At 58.7% G+C, this 19,917-nt stretch overlaps 1 protein-coding gene across 1 annotated transcript in view; it reads right to left on the reverse strand.

Annotated features, from left to right (window-relative positions):
- Positions 1–19,917, reverse strand: part of LOC311178162 (scavenger receptor cysteine-rich domain-containing protein DMBT1-like) — a gene marked incomplete at both ends in the record, with an annotated part of 49,486 nt that overhangs the window by 10,675 nt on the left and 18,894 nt on the right. Inside the window, 14 exon segments of the mRNA XM_084244538.1 lie at positions 110–139; positions 1,022–1,051; positions 1,985–2,005; positions 2,595–2,915; positions 3,295–3,497; positions 3,781–3,934; positions 5,467–5,493; positions 5,872–6,195; positions 8,651–9,051; positions 9,053–9,067; positions 11,179–11,558; positions 11,560–11,579; positions 13,924–14,307; positions 17,063–17,446. Coding sequence (XP_084100664.1) covers positions 110–139; positions 1,022–1,051; positions 1,985–2,005; positions 2,595–2,915; positions 3,295–3,497; positions 3,781–3,934; positions 5,467–5,493; positions 5,872–6,195; positions 8,651–9,051; positions 9,053–9,067; positions 11,179–11,558; positions 11,560–11,579; positions 13,924–14,307; positions 17,063–17,446 — 2,694 coding nt within the window.

The raw sequence follows: 19,917 nt of genomic DNA on the forward strand, positions 1-19,917 counted from the left end.
CTCCCGCAGCGAAGCCTCATGGTCTCCGTCCTCCCCAGGCCCCCTCCCCAGGGTCACCGTCACCGAAGGGAAGGGGAGGGTGCCGGCTTCCCGGGGAGCTGAGACTCACCGCTGGGGTAGGTGACGTTGTAAACAGGAGCTGTGGACAAGAAAAGGTGCTCATCAGTTTTCTGGCATCCCCCACATGATCGCAGTCAGAACTGTCCAGCCCCAGGCTCAAGGGAGGAGTGGGGTCCAGGCCCTGCCCTCAAGGAGCTCACAGGCTGGAGGAGGAGCTGGAAAAGAGGGGGTCCCGGCATGGCAGGGGGAGGCTGCCTTTGAGGAAAGTCCAGGAAACGGGTGGAGCACATGTTTGGCACCAGACAAGATGCGTGGGAAGACGGGGCAGGGCACGCTGCAGGCCTAAAGGTAGACAGAGGTGCTCGGGTCAGAGACCCAGGGCTCTTCTGAGGAGCCTTCATGCAAATGGAGGGGAGGGAAGGGGAGGGAGAGAGTGGGCTAGACAAAGGGAGAGGGTCCTGGCGCCAGAGGTTGTCCTGAGCAGGGATCAGCTCCCTGAGGCCCTGAGGATGCTGGCAGGGCAGGGCGCGGGAGAAGAGCATTGCACTGTTTGCCCAAGGAAGGCCAGGGTGCCCAGGACAGAAGGGGAGCTGAAGCTGCTGCAGGGGCAGGAGCTGCTGGCGCAGAGGTGAGGGTGGGGATGGGGGGGCGAACTCAAGGAGCAGGAGTGGGCTGGAGAACTCAGGACAGGCTCTGCTCCTGCTGAGACAGAGGCTACTGGGATGCAGGGAAGAAGCAGCCTCCCCCTACCCCCACCGCCCGCCTGCACTGCCAGGGCCTCATGGGCATACAAGGGGCAGGCAGGAGCTCCACAGTTGACTGAACAGAGAGCCAGATCTGATGCCCTTCGGGGCTCCCGCAGCGAAGCCTCATGGTGTCCGTCCACCCCAGGCCCCCTCCCCAGGGTCACCGTCACCAAAGGGAAGGGAGGGCGCCAGCTTCCCGGGGAGCTGAGACTCACCGCTGGGGTAGGTGACGTTGTAAACAGGAGCTGTGGACAAGAAAAGGTGCTCATCAGTTTTCTGGCATCCCCCACATGATCGCAGTCAGAACTGTCCAGCCCCAGGCTCAAGGGAGGAGTGGGGTCCAGGCCCTGCCCTCAAGGAGCTCACAGGCTGGAGGAGGAGCTGGAAAAGAGGGGGTCCCGGCAGGGCAGGGGGAGGCTGCCTTTGAGGAAAGTCCAGGAAACGGGTGGAGCACATGTTTGGCACCAGACAAGATGCGTGGGAAGACGGGGCAGGGCACGCTGCAGGCCTAAAGGTAGACAGAGGTGCTCGGGTCAGAGACCCAGGGCTCTTCTGGGGAGCCTTCATGCAAATGGAGGGGAGGGAAGGGGAGGGAGAGAGTGGGCTAGACAAAGGGAGAGGGTCCTGGCGCCAGAGGTTGTCCTGAGCAGGGATCAGCTCCCTGAGGCCCTGAGGATGCTGGCAGGGCAGGGCGCGGGAGAAGAGCATTGCACTGTTTGCCCAAGGAAGGCCAGGGTGCCCAGGACAGAAGGGGAGCTGAAGCTGCTGCAGGGGCAGGAGCTGCTGGCGCAGAGGTGAGGGTGGGGATGGGGGGGGCGAACTCAAGGAGCAGGAGTGGGCTGGAGAACTCAGGACAGGCTCTGCTCCTGCTGAGACAGAGGCTACTGGGATGCAGGGAAGAAGCAGCCTCCCCCTACCCCCACCGCCCGCCTGCACTGCCAGGGCCTCATGGGCATACAAGGGGCAGGCAGGAGCTCCACAGTTGACTGAACAGAGAGCCAGATCTGAGACCGGCCAGGCCACTGAAGGACAAAGTGGGTGGATGGTCCTGGGGCCCAGAGGGAGGCCCGGTCCTCCTGGGGCTGGGGACACGCATGAGCAGCAGGAAGCCCACAGGCCCACACCACCCGGGACCAGCAACGGAGGGGCAGCGGGGGTGAAACAGAAATCGCACTTACTGGGGGTGATGAGCTGGGATCCTGAAAAGGGACAGAAGAAAACACCGGTCACCCGGGTGCTGAAAGGAGGGGCCGGGGAGGCAGAGGCGCCCTGGGATGCAGAGCCCACCAGCGAGGCTCCCTGGCCCCTCTGAGGCACTGCCCCCAAGAGGAGGTTTAAGTGAGTTTCCCCTGGGAGTTCCCCAGCCCCAGGGCAACTTGGGGGTCATCAGGACCCCAGTCCAGGGGGCAGAACCTGCACTGCTTCGTCACACTCCACCTGCCCAGATTAGTTCTCTTGCTTCACCCACTTACTCCTCCAGTTACCACTGGAAGCAGGGGCCATCCTGACTGGCTCCTCTTAGTAAAAGAGGAAGCGGAACTTTCGAGAGATTAATTTGTTGTTCAAGGTCACAGAGCAAATGGTGGAAGAAGAACACACCATGCATCGTGGACCAAGAACGAGTCGCCCCTGCAGTCTGCTGGAGTGGACGGGCCAAGGGGCTGCCCCAGCAAGCTCCCGCCCAGCCCACCCCCAGGACTGAGCCACAGAGGCCGTCAGTCCCCAGCCCACAGCTCCCCCTTGCAGCTGGTCAGGGTGGGCTGGCGGGGCGTGGACAACGTGCAGTACCTGAGCAGATGACTCCAGCGTCTTCGTGGTGGCCACAGTTATGGGAGAACCAGCCTTGGTTCCGGCACTGCCAGAGAGTAGACTCTGCCCCAGAACACCCCAGGTCATCCAGGGTGATGGGGCCAGAGCCGGAGCCAAAATAGGCATTCCCGGGGGCTGACACTGCATGTCCGCACCCCAGCTGTCTGCAGACCACCTGGGCATCCTGAATATCCCAGGAATCGTCACACACCGTGCCCCAGCGGCCGCCGTGGTAGATCTCCACACGTCCCGCGCACGCTCCAGAGGAGTGGTTGGAACTGACTAGTCTCAAGCTGGCATCTAAAAGACATGTCACAAAAAGTGATGGCCGTGCTCCCCGACACTGCGCTGAGTGACCCAAGGCCCCCAAAGTTGGCACGGGAGATGTGTCAGGCTCACACCTCCAGGACACAGATGGCTCACAGCCATGCGGGAAGGGGCTCCCCATGTCAGATCGCAGACCTCTCACTCTCCCGATGGGGAGGTGTAGACCTGGTAAGGGCCCCCAGGATTTGCTGTGGCCCCCACACCTCACTGCCCTGGCTCGGCTGCATGAGGACCTCAGCTGTGGCCCCAAGTCACTGACGCGCTTCTCTGATTTCAGGTGGGGGCCACGGCACACAGCAGAGGGGTCCGCCCACACGCAGGGGCCTTTACGGCACGGCGAGCTGGCACTCACCGCTTGGAAAGGAGTTGTACCAAGCAGAAAAGCCGATGTTCTGGACACTGCCATCGCTTCGGAATCGGACAGTCATTTTGTTGGAAGAAGACGTGAAGACCCGCTTGGTGGCGTTGCAGATTTTCCCCAGGACACGGCTGCCGTTCCACGACGCGTCAAGGATTTCCACGTAGTCAAAGCCGCAGTTACTGCTCATCTCCAGGCTGGATGGCAAAGGGATCCACTTTGTGTTGACCCCGACCTGCCCGCGGTGCCTCTACTCTATAGACTTTGGATGACGAGCCACGTTTGGAATCTAAGTTTGTCCTCTGCTCTTCCCCCGTCAAGCCAAAGGACTCCCCGGTGCCGCCTGAGGCCAGGAGGTCAGGCCCAGTGCCCTGAAAGCCTGCCCATGGCATGTGAGCTGGACCCCGCCTGGCCGGGGCACAGCCCAAGCCCCTGGCGTCCTGGGGGACCGTCCCCCACAGCCGGCCTGGGGTGACCTACCTCATGTTGTTGAAGCCCAGGTTGATACGGTAGCCGGCGCCCACTTGTATTGTCCAGACACAGTAGGCATTGTTGGGGTAGTAGCCCGGGTGGAATGGACTGGAAAATCCCCCCGTGGTGGTGTTTAAGAAGCCACCGCAATTGGAAGAGGGCCCTGCGGAAGAGGGGGGCCCCGCTGTGGTGGGTCTGCAGGCGGGTGCGGGGCCTGTCCTCCACACACAGCCCACTTGTCCTCTCACGGGTCCCCTCTCCTGGGGCCTGGTCCTGGGCTGCCCGCCTTAGGGTCCTCGATGTGAGTCTCTGTGTCCCCCTCCCCTGGGGCCTAGTGATTGCTGGGGAGAGGAGGCCGGGCCGGGTCACCTTGCAGCAAAAGCACCAAGAAAGCAGCAGGGCCATGTCATCCCTTCTCAGCTGCCCCAGAGAGGGCGTTCTTGTCACCCACTAGGGGATGCACCCACGAGGGTCGTGCCATTTCCCAGGCAACCCTTGTCTCTTCCCTCTCCACAGAGGTGCCTGTCCCGGCAGCCACATGGAGGGACCAGTGCGGGGGCGGGTTGTGACTGGCTTCCTTCAATGAGCAGGTTTCCAAGGTTTCCAAGTTCACCCACGTTTGCTTTTATCATTAATCGCCAAGTAACTTCCACTGTCTAACTTCCCCTGTCTGGAGAGATCCATTTCATGGTTCACCACAAGGGTGTTCGGGCTGTTTCCATGTCAGGTCTTTTGGGAGCCTCGCTGCTGCCTCTGAACCTCAGTGTTCCAGTCTCTCCCGCCTGCTCCCACTTCTGTGGCGCACGCCTGGGAGCGTGCGAGCCACAGGGCGGCCCCGGCTGACGTTGCGAGGAGCCGCCAGGGCCTTTTCCAAAATGGACGCACCTTCACAGTCCTGCTGGCAGGGTGTGCGGGGTGCCCCGCCGCACCCTCACCAACACTTGCTGTTCCCTGACCTTTTGGTTCTACCCAACCTACCAGCATGAAAGGGAAGCAGATCGCCCCCGTTAGACAAGTCATCCACCAGCCAGGAAGATGAGAAGGCCGTGGGGGCAGGGGATGGAGGCCATGGGGGCGTGCAGTGCAGCCCCCATGGGCAGTAGGGGAGTGTGTGGGGGTCAGGCCAGGGTCCTGCGTATGTTAGTGTCTATTATATGAATCTCCAAGTCCCTGGCTAAGAAACCAACATCCTGTGGTTCAGGTGGGAAAACATGATACTTACTCTCAGAGGTTGGATTGGGCGAGGGCCACCAACCTAGAAAGAAAACGAAGCTATTTTAGCATTTCAGTAGATAACTTTTAGCTCCATGTTCATTAGTTTGCTGGAGAAAGTTCAGCCCTTCCCTCCCAGCAGGACTTCCCGGAGCCCTGACATTCTGATTACACTGAATGGCCAGAAGGGCGCGGGCAACGTAGCTCTTCCAACACATCCAGCGTAGAATACTTGTACTGGGACACAAGAGCACCTGGGGCGTGTCCGCCTAGTGACGGGATTCCTCACAAACACAAAGGAGTGCTCCGGGCTGAGCAGAGTGGGAGCAATGGTCCTAGGGCGCGAAGGGTCTCTGTGGAAAGTCACAGGCCCTTAAAGGAAAATGACTCCCCAGGAGGACTTTGCTTCTTTCCTCAAACATCTAGAATCATGATTGGGTGGAAGCCAGAGAGGAACCTGGCAGCTTGGCCGCACAGACTCACCTGGGGTGGTAGCACTGCCTTGAGAAGCTGTGAGAGAGAGAAGGAAACGTGAGTCTCAGGACGAGAAACGTGAGCCCAGGACGAGGGAGGGAAGCTGCGTCCGGTGCCTCACAAACTAAGTGAGGCTTCCGGGGACTTTCCAGAAGAGGAGAACAATATACCAGTGCTGGGTCAGTCTCCAAAGAAAAAATTGCTGGGGAAATTTGTTCTGAAAACCTTAATGTCCATTAAATCCTCGCATGCTCTGGGGCCCACACAGAGGACCCGCCTGACATCAGGGGGACTACAAGACTCAGACGCAGCCGTGGCGACAAGCCAGCGTGCAGGGAAACAGGGGGGAGAGCCCTGTGCAAATGAGGGCCAACCTGGACCACGGTGAAGAGACCCCAGCTACTGGGAGCCCACCTGAGCAGATGACGCTGGCGTCCTCAGAGTGCCTGCAGTTGTGAGAGTTCCAGCCACTGTGGGGGCAGTTCCACAGCCGGGACTCGTGGCCGGTGCATCTCACATCGTCCAGCACTATCTGGCCTGAGCCCACGCCGAACCAGGCATTTCCTGGGGCTGACGTGGCCCAGCCACAGCCCAGCTGCCTGCACACCACGTTGGCATCATTGGTGTCCCAGCTGTCGTCACACACGGTGCCCCAGGAGCCGCGGTACAGCACCTCCACGCGGCCCTCACAGCGGTCACTTCCATTGACCAGCCTCAGGGCCAGGGCAGAATCAGACCCTAGAAGGGACATGACAGTTCATCTCTCTGTATGTTCTGAAGGAGGAGCCCCTGAGGTCAGGGTGAGAGTCAGGTTTCTTCCAGGGACAAGACCTGGGGGTGTAGGGTCACGACCTTGAGCAACAGGCCTTACTGAAGCCCGCTCATCACCCTTTGTCATCCCTGGGCTGTTCACGACCATTTGTGTGCAGGCTGTCTCTGCATGCTCCCTGATGGGAGCCCACCATGCCCAGCCATTCCATGGCTCAGCTGAGCCTTGGAGTACAGGGAAAGGCAGAAGCCATCGGGTCATCCGAATTGACCACAGGGTCCCCAGCACGGGTAGAAGGCACCAGAGACACAAGGAGCAGCCGGATGTCGTGGTCTCAGGAGACTACACCTTCCATGCCTCACCAGTACCGGGGGCCAAACCCATCACCTGAGGTCTATACTGAGGCTCCTGTTCCACTCAGCATTTACTCCTGCCACTGTCAAACCCTCCTGCCCTTGCCAGAGCGTGAGCTGCCAGGGCTTGCTTGGTCTGGTCCCCCTGGCCTCAGGCTGGCATCTACAGTTCCATGTCCTGGTTCTCTAGAGAGGGGACACTCAGGCCAACCAAGACAAGCAAGAGGCCACCATCCCTAGGCAGCACGGTAGTACGCGTCTAAACCACAGCGGGGGGCTCCTCTGCCCACTAGGAAGGCCACAGGGCAGTGGGGCGCAGAGTAGCTGACAATCCGGTGAGGAGTGGGACCCTCACCTCCCGCTAGGCCCACCCTGAAAGAACCGCAGAGTAAGCAGGTGGGAATTTCCACGAGTTAACGTGGAATTCTCCCAGAATCAGCAGTGCCACACCCCAGTGCACCCCAAGTGGAAAGTGATACTTACCGTTGGAAGGATTGGCTGTGCTCCCCCAAGCTGCAGAGAAGACAAAGCAGGATTAGAAAGGAGTGGTGGGGCCTCCCTGCTCACTTAGGGGCTAAGTCTCAGAGCTATCAACCTATCACCCGGCACTGCAGCACATGCTCGAACCCCAGCAGGGACTTGACCCACAGCACACAGCAGACCTCTCCTGTCTCACCTGCTGCTCCCCACAGCCATGTATTTCAGCAGATCTGCCTGTTCTGCTCCCCACTCTGTCTTGGTGAATCCTCTCACCCCCAACCCTCCCACAACTCTGGCCTATACCCCAGCTCTTGTATGCAAAAACACAATAAATCTTTACCAAAAAAAAAAAAAAAAGATACAAAGATAGGAGGGGGTGGCCAGCTGGTAACCCTGTGAGCATACCCCATGGGGGACAGTGGCAGATGAGAAGCCTCAGGGCTGGGGCAGGAAAGAGACTTCGGGAAAGTTTTCACTGTCAAAACCAGGACTTTGAAGTAGAAAAATCCCTCAAGGCCATCCCAACCGTCTGCTACTAGGTGTCCTGGGCAAAGGTATCCCTTGGTTCTGGCTGCAATATAGGATGGGAAAGAGCTCTCCTCACACGGAACAGAGGCCCTGGTGTCACGCAGCCCTGAGCCTAGGACAGAGGCGGTCTCTGTGCCAACAGCACTGGTGACCAGAGCAGCCAGAGCACCTCATCCCAGGGCCAAGAGTGGAAGCCAGGCGCCAGGCATCGGTGGAGCACAGATGCCCAATGACATGGCCGTGGGAGGGACCAGGTGCAAAAACCCTTAGAAAATACTGAAAAGAGGGGTGGGAGGTATGGGGGGGAGCAGGGACAATGGCAACACCAGGAATAAGGGCACAGGACTCACCTGGGCTGGGCGTGGATGGGGGCCTGGCAGCTGTGGGAGAAAGAAGGTCATATCAGGCACAGCAAAGACCCTGGCGCCACTGGAAGGACGGGGGGGTGGGGGGGGAAGCATGTGGCTCGAGGGCCAGGAGGGCTGGTGCCTGACAGGGAGGCTGCGCTGGGCATCCACCCGCCTGGATGATGCTTCAGGTAAGAGGTGTTGGCTCCCACCACCCACGTACTGTCAAAGTCAAGGTGAAGAGCTCGGTGCCTGCAGTGGCAACCGAGGTCACCCAAAACCTGCCAACTCCCTTCCAGCAGTGAGCACCCCTCTGATTCAACACAACTGGGGTGTCCTAGTACAGGTTGAGCCCTGTGTGATCCTCAGCCTCTCCCAGGGACAACGACAGGTCTTCCCTGGCCAGACTCGGAGCCTCGGCCGCGCTCAGCAATCTCGATTCAGAGCCAGAGGGTCCTGTTTCCCTGCAGCCTCTGGTCATGGGCCGGGCATACCCAGCTCACCCCCGCCAACACCGCCTTCCCAGCTCCACTCAGAGACATTCCTGCCTCGGCCCTAACATGAATGCTCCATCACCACTCAGGCTAAGGGGTAAGTCAGTTGGGTCATTTCCGCACTGACCATCCAGTCATTAGGCAGACACAAATTAGGACCGATCTTGGAGGGGAGCTAAGACACCAGGAAATCACGAGACGAAAACAACCCTTGCAGCACACGCATGAAAAGATTTCTCTGGTTGAAGATACACCTAAAGGGGGGAGGCCCTAAATCTTGAGGCCCACCTGAGCAGATGACGCTGGCGTCCTCATGGTGCCCGCAGTTGTGTGAGTTCCAGCCTCGGTGGCGGCAGTTCCACAGGCGGGACTCGTGGCCGGTGCAGTTCACGTCATCCATGACTATCTGGCCCGAGCCCTGACCGTACCAGGCCCTTGCTGGGGCTGACACAGCCCAGCCACAGCCCAGCTGCCTGCACACCACATTGGCATCATTAATGTCCCAGTCGTCGTCACACACGGTGCCCCAGGAGCCACGGTACAGCACCTCCACGCGGCCCTCACAGCGGTCACTTCCATTGACCAGCCTCAGGGCCAGGGCAGAATCAGATCCTGGAAGGGACATGACAGTTCATCTCTCTGTATGTTCTGAAGCAAGAGCCCCTGAGGTCAGGGTGAGAGTCAGCATTCTTGCAGGGACAAGACCTGGGGGTGCAGGGTCATGACCTTGAGCAACAGGCCTCCCTGAAGCCTGCTCATGACCCTTCCTTATCCCTGGGCTGTTCTCGACCCATTTGCATGTGGGCTGAGCTCTGCCTGCTCCATGATGGTGCCCACGAAGACCAGACTATCAAAGGCCCAGCCCAGCCTTGTGGTGAGGGAAGGCCAGAAGCCATCAGGTCATTGGCATTGACCACGGAGTCCTCAGCATGGGTAGAAGGCACCGGAGACACAAGGAGCAACTGGACATGCTGGTTGGATACCCCACCTTCCATGTTCCCCAGTCCCGAGGACCCCATCCACAAAACCTGAGGCCTATCCCAAGACTCCTTTTCTACTCAGCACTTACTCCTGCCACGTTCAAACCCTCCTGCCTCACCAGCCTGTGAGCTGCTCCAGGGCTCAGTCAGGGCCCCTGGACTCTACAGTTCCACGTCCTGGTTCTCTATAGAGGGGACACTCAGGCCACCAGGACATGCAAGAAGCCACATCCTGAGGCAGCAGGGAAGTGCACGTCTAAACCACAGCAAGGTGGTGCCTCTGAACACTAGGAAGGCCACGGGGGGCACAGAGTAGCTGACAGTCTGGTGAGGATGCAGGAGTGGGAACCTCACACCCCACTAGGCCCTCCTGAGAGAACCACAGGGAAGCAGGTGGGAGTTTCCACAATGAGTTAAGGTGGAGCTCCCAGAATCAGCAGTGCACACACAGGTGTGCACCCCAGGTGGAAAGTGACGCTTAATGTTGGAAGGATTGGTTGAGTTCCCCCAAGCTACAGAGAAGACAAAGCAGGATTAGAAGGAGGGGGCGGCTAGCTGGACCCTGGAGAGCACAACCCAGATGAGGGACAGAGCGGCCGAGAGCTGCGGGGGCTGGAGCAGAAGGGGCCATCGTGAGTTTTTACTGAATCAAAACCAGGACGTTGAGGTGGGGAAGCCCTCAAGAGCCATCCCAACCCTCTCCAGTTAGGGTGTCCTGGGGGAGAGCACCCCTTAGTTCTGCCTGCTACATAGGACAAGAAACATCTCTCCTCACACAGAACAGAGGCTCTGGGTGAAATCCGAGCTGAGCCTAGGACAGAGGCCGCCTCTGTCACGGCAGCATTGGTGGCCTGAGCAGCCTGAGCACGCTGGTCGCCTGCGAGCCTGCAGACCCAGACCCAGACCAGTGGGGCACAGATGCCTAAAGTCATGGCCGTTGGTGGGACGAGGTACAGAAATGCCAAGTCCCTACCGAAAGAAGTGGGGTGGGGGTATTAGTAGCAGGGACACTGGCATCACCAGGAATAGGGGCACAGGACTCACCTGGGCTGGTCGTGGACGGGGGCCTGGCAGCTGTGGGAGAAAGAAGTCACGTCAGGCACAGCAAAGGCCCTGGCGCCACTGGAAGGACGGGGGTGGAAAGCGTGTGGCTCAGGGCCCAGGTGGGCTGGTGCTGTCAGGGAGACTTTGGTGGTCATCCACAAACCTGGATGATGCTCCAGGGGAGTGGTTGGCTCCCCCCACCCATGTACTGTCAAAGTCAAGGTGAGGAGCTCAGTGCCTGCAGTGGCCACCAAGGTCACCCAAAATCTGCCATCTCCCTTCCAGCAGTGAGCACCCCTCTGATTCAACACAACTGGGGTGTCCCAGTGCAGGCTGAGCCCTGTGTGATCCTCAGCCTCCCCCAGAGACAATGACAGGCCTTCCCTGGCCAGCCTCAGAGCCTCTGCCGCGCTCAGCAATCTCGATGCAGAGCCAGAGGGTCCTGTTTCCCTGCAGCCTCTGGTCACCCGGCCCAGCTCACCCCCGCCAACACCACCTTCCCAGCTCCACTCAGAGACATTCCTCCCTCGGCCCTAACATGAATGCTCCATCACCACTCAGGCTAAGGGGTAAGTCAGTTGGGCCATTTCCGCACTGACCATCCAGTCATTAGGCAGACACAAATTAGGACCGATCTTGGAGGGGAGCTAAGACACCAGGAAATCACGAGACGAAGACAACCCTTGCAGCACACGCGTAAAAAGATTTCTCTGGTTGAAGATACACCTAAAGGGGGGAGGCCCTAAATCTTGAGGCCCACCTGAGCAGATGACGCTGGCGTCCTCATGGTGCCCGCAGTTGTGTGAGTTCCAGCCTCGGTGGCGGCAGTTCCACAGGCGGGACTCGTGGCCGGTGCAGTTCACGTCATCCATGACTATCTGGCCTGAGCCCTGATCGAACCTGGCCCCTCCTGGGGCTGACACGGCCCAGCCACAGCCCAGCTGCCTGCACACCACGTTGGCGTCGTTGATGTCCCAGGCGTCGTCACACACGGTGCCCCAGGAGCCGCGGTACAGCACCTCCACGCGGCCCTGACAGCGGTCCCCTCCGTTCACCAGCCTCAGGGCCAAACCTGAATCTGTCCCAAGGGAGACAACTAGCTTAGTTCACAGGCCAAGTGCTGCTCCCTGTTCAGGATGCGCCAGCAGCTCACATTCCTTGGAACTGTGACCGTGACCTGGTATCGCCAGGTCTCTCTTCACAGGGAATGAATGACAGCTGATATATGACCACTGTCAGTGAGGACTGAGGGAGTAAGATGAGTTTTCTCTCCTGTCTACATATATTCACCACAAAGAACACCCCAACCTGCCTCAAGAGGAGAACAGGACTCTGAGGGGCACCTCCAAGCTGGGGTGTCACCAGACCTGCCCCTGCTGAGGGCTTGTTCACATGTGCAGGGGAGTGGAATCTGAGCAAGTCTCTGAGATATTGAGACCTGGGCCCCATGGACACAGGTAAGGGGGACACTACAGCAGCCCCCCACTTCGTATTCAAACCAACCTTTACACACAAGGGGGAGGAGAGCCCCGTGAGGGAGGGTTCCTTACCTGTTGTTGATAACTCAGGCCAAAAGGTGGTGAACCAATCTGGAGGAGACAGAAGAGAAAGTCAGAAACACAACAAGGGAAAAGGAAAAACACAGCGCGCGTTTGACACCCCAGGTCCAAAGCCTTCTCAAGGCCAGAGGGCCAGGGCAGCCAGTGATTGCAAACGCCACAGCCATGGCCGACACAGGAGTGAATGGCTCTGCCTGTGCTGGGGGAAGGCGCTCGCCCAGGGAGGTCCAAACCAGGAGGGGAAGCAGGACCGTCTCCCACAGCCAGTTGAGGACCCAGGTGGGTCTCCATGGTACAGTTTTAGGGCCTGACCCTGCAGCAATTCAGAGCTTGCTGTCAAGAGCAGGGTATGAAAGGATTCGAGCAACTCCAGGAGGTGAGGAGGGTTAACACACAGGGACATAAAGCTCCTCTAACTCCCCATGGTCAAAGCACAGGTACCAGGAGCAGAGAGGGCGCTCAGGATGCTGGGAGCAGGAGTTACCTGGTGTGGTAGCCGCGGTGTAGGTGATCGTCAAAGGGGGAAAATCAGGGACGAGAGGTGAAAGTGTCAGTAACATATGACCAAAAAAAAAAAAAAAAAAGAAAAGAAAAAACATTTTAGAAATCCCTCTAGACTCAAGGATCCTCGTGACAAACTTCCCTCACCACATCCGAACATGCCCAGGGGGTCACCTCATCACGGGGAAAGGAGCAGATATTTCTGTGCTTCAGTGTCTAAGGGGACTCAGATATAGGGGGATATCCCTGAGCCCCATGTGGTGAACAAGTGCATGGAATAGGGAGAAATTGCTACAGACCTACAGGCAGCTAAAGTTGGTCGTGGTATCAAAATATTGGGTGAAAACAGAAAAATGATGGGGAGGGGCATCTAGGGTCTCCCAAGTCTAGATAAGAGGCAGCTGGGGGTAGAGCAGAGACCCCACGGGAAACTGTCCAAGGTCAGCAAGCAGCTTGGCTCGATCAGGGTGGGGAGAAAAGCAGTGGGTGGGAGAGACATCCGGGAAGCACCTGGGACTCACCTGGCCTCGCCGTGGAATGCTGAGCCGCTGGGGAGAGAGAAGCAGAGTCAGGCAGGGCATTGTGGGCTCTTGTGTTCAAAGGGAGGAGCCCCACAAACACATGGGCATCTGTGCTCCTGAGTCCTCAGAAAGGACACCCCAAGGCCCACTTTCGTCCTCAGTTTTCTGGGAGATGCACCCCTGGCCCAGGCCCCTGCTCCGGCTGGGTGAGGATGAGGTTCCATGCAGGGGTCACTGTCATGTCTGGGACAAGGCACTCTGGCCTGTGCCTCGGGACCCCACGGGGCACCAAGAATGACCCCTGCACCGTGAGCGAGCAGGCCTGTCCAGCAACCTGGGGCAATGCTAGTCTGGTCGGGGTGCCCAGGTTTGTGCAGAAGACCCACGCCAGCCCATGCCAGCTGCCCGTCAGCCTCCCCCAAGCACCTGCCTCCCTTGTCTCAGTGCAGGTTCACTGAGCTCAGGACACTCCTCACAGTGGACACCCCATTCCTGTGCCCTGAATCGGCGTCTAGAGTCTCCAATCAGCACTTGCATCAAGGCTGATGGGGACTTTACTCCAATCACATTCCACAGGAAGCCCCTGAAGGAACTGTGACAGGGCAGTAACTGAGCCACAGATCCTTCTTGGAGGACACATGGGGCAGGTTATGCCCATAGAACAGGGCCTCCCACTCTCTGCTACATCTGCTCTAAGGCTATTGGGCTCGCTGTTGGCCAAACTGGGGATGGGGCTGCTCTCCTTAACACTGGAGATGGACTTCAGCGCAAGCTGTCCTCTGGTGCCCGTGTGGGTATCTGAATATTCTGAGGGTCCTGTGCGAGCCCCTGGATTGGGAGTTTGCTCTCTCTCAGGATCACCTGGACAGGTCATGGGGTCTGAGGCCCACCTGAGCAGATGACGCCGGCGTCCTCGCTATGTGCACAGTTGTGTGAGTTCCAGCCTGGGTGGCGGCAGTTCCACAGGTAGGACTCGTGGCCCAGGCAGTTCACGTCATCCAGGACTATCTGGCCTGAGCCTTGACCAAACGTGGCCATTCCTGGGGCTGACACAGCCCAGCCACAGCCCAGCTGCCTGCACACCACGTTGGCGTCGTTGAGGTCCCAGGAGTCGTCACACACGGTGCCCCAGGAGCCGCGGTACAGCACCTCCACGCGGCCCTGACAGCGGTCCCCTCCGTTCACCAGCCTCAGGGCCAGGGCCGATGGGCTCTCTGCAGGAGGGCACAAGGGAACCCAGTGAGACCAGAGCGGTGCCAGGCGCAGGGAGGCTCCTAACAGACCCCGGGAGGAGGCCGCACGCGGCCCTCTCATCAAAGAGAGAGAAACAACATTCTTCCGCCACATCCCAGGTGGCCCAAGCCCCAGGAGAGGCACCCACACCCCATGCAACTGGAAGACGCCTCCCGCCAGAATCGGGGACACCCGGGGGGCCTCTGTGTGGGAGTTGCAGTTACAAACCAGGCACTACCTGGAAGCTGTGGACAAGCGGGAAGATGGGATCAGACAAAGCCCCACCAGACAGGAGACCCTGACCCAGGGACACAGAGAAGCCAGGACAGGGTCACCCCCATGTCCCTCCCGACCAAATGTGTCTGCAGGCAAAGGGCGAGTCCTGGGGACGGGTGCAGGGTTACCTGTCCCTGAGGGCCAGTATGTGGTAAACCAAGGATCTACAAGGGGTACAAAAGAAGGGTTGTGGGGGTCAGTTGCACATTCAGGAGTTAAGCTGAAATAAAAGAGACTTTGACAGTTTCCAGGCCTGGGGTCTACGTCTGGTCAACATTCCCACCCCAGTTAGAGACGTGACCATCCCGTGTTTCATTTCATCCTGTGCAGTGAGAACTGACTTTCCAGCATGTCTCAGGATTCCCTAGTAATACACAGACACCCCAACATGCCCACAGTGTGGAGTAGGATTAGGGCATCCTCAGGCTGAGTGTCAGCGAGACCTGCACCTGCTCAGGGGCATGTTCACCTGTGCAGGGCAATAGGAGTCTGACAAACCTCCAGGAGATGGTGAGACCTGGGCCTTGGGACACAGATAAGGGGGACACCACAGTGTCCCCCACTATCATTTTCAAAACAACCTTCATCCACATATAGAGACTGATCCCAAGAGGGGAGGTTCATTACCCGCTGCTGTTGATGTCTCAGGTAAGGCAGTGGTGAACCAATCTGGAGGAGACAGAGAGAAAGTCAGAAACACAACAAGGGAAAAGGAAAAACACAGCGCTCGTTTGACACCCCAGGTCCAAGGCCTTCTCAAGGCCAGAGCGCCGGGGCAGCCAGTGATTGCAAACGCCACAGCCATGGCCGACACAGGAGTGAGTGCCTCTGCCTGTGCTGTGGGAGGGCGCTCGCCCAGGGAGGTCCAAACCAGGAGGGGGAGCAGGACCGTCTCCCACGCCAGTCTGGGACACTGGGGTTCTCCACGGTATATGTGTAGGCCTGAGCCTGAGGCATTCAGAGATTATTGTCAAGAGCAGGATCTAGCAGGATCCAGGAGAAGGTGAGATTTTACCTTCAGGACAAAAGCCACCTCAGCCTCCTCATGGTGAAACATATTACCAGGGCAGAGAGGGAGCTCAGGACATGGGGGACAGTATTTACCTGGTATGGGTGCACTTGAGGTGTCAGGGCTCGTCCAGTAGTCTGGAAGGGGCCAAAAACGGGGTCAAGGAGAGTCGGGGTGAAAGCTTCCTATCATATCACAGACAACGGCAGACAAAAGTCTGGGTCCCCTCCAGGCCTGGGCACTGGCCGATAGCCCCATTTCTCAGGCACCAGTCACCTCCAACCATGCCGGGGTCACCTCATCACAGGGAGAGAAGCAGATATCCTGTCTGCAGTCTCAGGAGGCTCAGATGAGGGATCTGCCCCCAAGGCCATGGGGTAACAAGTCAGGGAACAGGTATCAACTTCTAAAAATATACAGGAGCTATAGCTGGACAAGGTCTCAAAACATGGAGCAAGCACTGGCAAGGGGCCTCTGGGGCCTCCCAAGTCCAGTTAAGAGGCAGCAGGGGGTAGAGCAGAGACCCCACGGGAAACTGTCCAAGGTCAGCAAGCAGCTTGGCTCCCCCAGAGTGGGGAGAAAAGCAGTGGGTGGGAGAGACCTCCGGGAAGCACCTGGGACTCACCTGGCCACGCCGTGGAATGCTGAGCCGCTGGGGAGAGAGAAGCAGAGTCAGGCAGGGCATTGTGGGCTCTTGCGTTCAAAAGGAGGAGCCCCACAAACACATGGGGATCTGTGTTTCTCCTGAGTCCTCAGAAAGGACACCCCAAGGCCCACCTTTCGTCCTCAGTTCTCTGGGAGATGCACCCCTGGCCCAGGCCCCTGCTCCTGGGTGGGTGAGGATGAGGTTCCATGCAGGGGTCACTGTCATGTCTGGGACAAGTCACTCTGGCCTGTGCCCACATGGGCAACAAGAATGACCCCTGCACCGTGAGCAAGGAGGCCTGTCCAGCAACCTGGGGCAATGCTAGTCTGGTCGGGGTGCCCAGGTGTGTGCAGAGGAGCCAGGCCAGCCCATGCCAGCTGCCCATCAGCTTCCCCCCAGCACCTGCCTCCTTCATCTAGGCGCTTGCTCACTGAGCTCAGGGCCTCCTCACAGTGGACTCCCCAGTCCTGTGCCCTGAATTGGCGTCTAGAGTCTCCAATCAGCACTAGCAACAAGGCTGATGGGAATTTTCCTCCAATCACATCCCACAAGGTGGCCCCTGAAGGACCCCATGACAGGGCAGTGATTGAGCCACAGATCCTGCTTGGAGGACACAGCTCATGGGTTATGCCCGCAGAACAGTGGCTCCCCACTCTGCCACTGCTGCTCTAAGTCTGCTGGGCTCACTGTGGCCAAACTGGGTTTGGGGGCTGCTCTCCTTAACACTGGAGATGGACCTCAGCGCAAGCTGTCCCTGGTGCCCGTGTGGGTAAGTGAAATCTCCAAGGGTCCTGTGCGAGCCCCTGGATTGGGAGTTTGCTCTCTGTCAGGATCACCTGGACAGGTCATGGGGTCTGAGGCCCACCTGAGCAGATGACGCCGGCGTCCTCGCTATGTGCACAGTTGTGTGAGTTCCAGCCTCGGTGGCGGCAGTTCCACAGGTAGGACTCGTGGCCCAGGCAGTTCACGTCATCCAGGACTATCTGGCCCAAGCCTTGACCGAATGTGGCCATTCCTGGGGCTGACACGGCCCATCCACAGCCCAGCTGCCTGCACACCACGTTGGCGTCGTTGAGGTCCCAGGAGTCGTCACACACGGTGCCCCAGGAGCCGCGGTACAGCACCTCCACGCGGCCCTGACAGCGGTCCCCTCCGTTCACCAGCCTCAGGGCCAGGGCCGATGGGCTCTCTGCAGGAGGGCACAAGGGAACCCAGTGAGACCAAGGCGGTGCCAGGCGCTGGGAGGCTCCTCACAGACCCCGGGAGGAGGCCGCACGCGGCCCTCTCATCAAAGAGAGAGAAACAACATTCTTCCGCCACATCTCAGGTGGCCCAAGCCCCAGGAGAGGCACCCACACCCCATGCAACTGGAGGATGCCTCCCGCCAGAACCAGGGACAGCTGGGGGGCATCTGTGTGGGAGTTGCAGTTACAAACCAGGCACCACTCGGGAGCTGTGGACAAGCGACAAGACGGGGTTGAAAAAGGCCCACCTGACAGGAGACCCTGACCCACGGACACAGAGAAGCCAAGACAGGGTCACCACCGTGTCCCTCCCGACCAAATGTGTCTGCAGGCAAAGGGCGAGTCCTGGGGACGGGTGCAGAGTTACCTGTCCCTGAGGGCCAGTATGTGGTAAACCAAGGATCTGGAAGGGGTACAAAAGAAGGGTTGTGGGGGTCAGTTGCACATTCAGGAGTTAAGCTGAAATAAAAGGGACTTTGACAGTTTCCAGGCCTGGGGTCTACGTTGGTCAACATTCCCACCCCAGTTAGAGACATGACCATCCGTATTTCATTTCATCCTGCGCAGTGAGAACCGACTTTCCCAGCATGTCTCAGGATTCCCTAGTAACAGACCAAAACCCCAACATGCCCACAGTGTGGAGTAGGATTAGGGCATCCTCAGGCTGAGTGTCAGCGAGACCTGCACCTGCTCCGGGGCATGTTCACCTGTGCAGGGCAATAGGAGTCTGACAAACCTCCAGGAGATGGTGAGACCTGGGCCTTGGGACACAGATAAGGGGGACACCACAGTGTCCCCCACTATCATTTTCAAAACAACCTTCATCCACATATAGAGACTGATCCCAAGAGGGGAGGTCCATTACCCGCTGCTGTTGATGTCTCAGGTAAGGCAGTGGTGAACCAATCTGGAGGAGACAGAGAGAAAGTCAGAAACACAACAAGGGAAAAGGAAAAACACAGCGCTCGTTTGACACCCCAGGTCCAAGGCCTTCTCAAGGCCAGAGCGCCGGGGCAGCCAGTGATCGCAAACGCCACAGCCATGGCCGACACAGGAGTGAGTGGGCTCTGCCTGTGCTGTGGGAGGGCGCTCGCCCAGGGAGGTCCAAACCAGGAGGGGGAGCAGGACCGTCTCCCACGCCAGTCTGGGACACAGGGGTTCTCCACGGTATATGTGTAGGCCTGAGCCTGAGGCATTCAGAGATTATTGTCAAGAGCAGGATCTAGCAGGATCCAGGAGAAGGTGAGATTTTACCTTCAGGACACAAGCCACCTCAGCCTCCTCATGGTGAAATATATTACCAGGGCAGAGAGGGAGCTCAGGACATGGGGGACAGTATTTACCTGGTATGGGTGCACTTGAGGTGTCAGGGCTCGTCCAGTAGTCTGGAAGGGGCAAAACACAGGGTCAAGGAGAGTCGGGGTGAAAGCTTCCTATCATATCACAGACAACGGCAGACAAAAGTCTGGGTCCCCTCCAGGCCTGGGCACTGGCCAATAGCCACATTCTCAGGCACCAGTCACCTCCAACCATGCCGGGGTCACCTCATCACAGGGAGAGAAGCAGATTTCCCTGTCTGCAGTCTCTGGGGGCTCCGATGAGGGATCTGCCCCCAAGGCCGTGGGGTAACAAGTCAGGGAACAGGTATCAACTTCTAAAAATCTACCGGAGCTAAAGCAGTCAAGGTCTCAAAATATTGAGCAAGCACTGGCAAGGGGCCTCTGGGGCCTCCCAAGTCCAATTAAGAGGCAGCAGGGGGTAGAGCAGAGACCCCACGGGAAATTGCCCCAAGGTCAGCAAGCAGCTTGGCTCCCCCAGAGTGGGGAGAAAAGCAGTGGGTGGGAGAGACCTCCGGGAAGCACCTGGGACTCACCTGGCCACGCCGTGGAATGCTGAGCCGCTGGGGAGAGAGAAGCAGAGTCAGGCAGGGCATTGTGGGCTCTTGCATTAAAAGGGAGGACCCCCACAAACACATGGGGATCTGTGCTTTTCCTGAGTCCTCAGAAAGGACACCCAGGCCCAACTTTCGTCCTCAGTTCTCTGGGAGATGCACCCCTTGCCCAGGCCCCTGCTCCTGGCTGGGTGGGGATGAGGTTCCATGCAGGGGTCACTGTCATGTCTGGGACAAGTCACTCTGGCCTGTGCCTCAGGACCCCACGTGGGCAACAAGAATGACCCCTGCACCGTGAGCAAGGAGGCCTGTCCAGCAACCTGGGGCAATGCTAGTCTGGTCGGGGTGCCCAGGTGTGTGCAGAGGAGCCAGGCCAGCCCATGCCAGCTGCCCGTCAGCTTCCCCCCAACACCTGCCTCCTTCATCTAGGCGCTGGCTCACTGAGCCACGACACTCCTCACAGTGGACTCCCCAGTCCTGTGCCCTGAATCGGCGTCTAGAGTCTCCAATCAGCACTTGCATCAAGGCTGACGGGGACTTTCCTCCAATCACATCCCACAAGGTGGCCCTGAAAGATCCCATGAC

This window comes from Talpa europaea (assembly GCF_964194135.1).
Source record: "Talpa europaea genome assembly, chromosome: 10".
Lineage (NCBI taxonomy): Eukaryota > Metazoa > Chordata > Mammalia > Eulipotyphla > Talpidae > Talpa > Talpa europaea.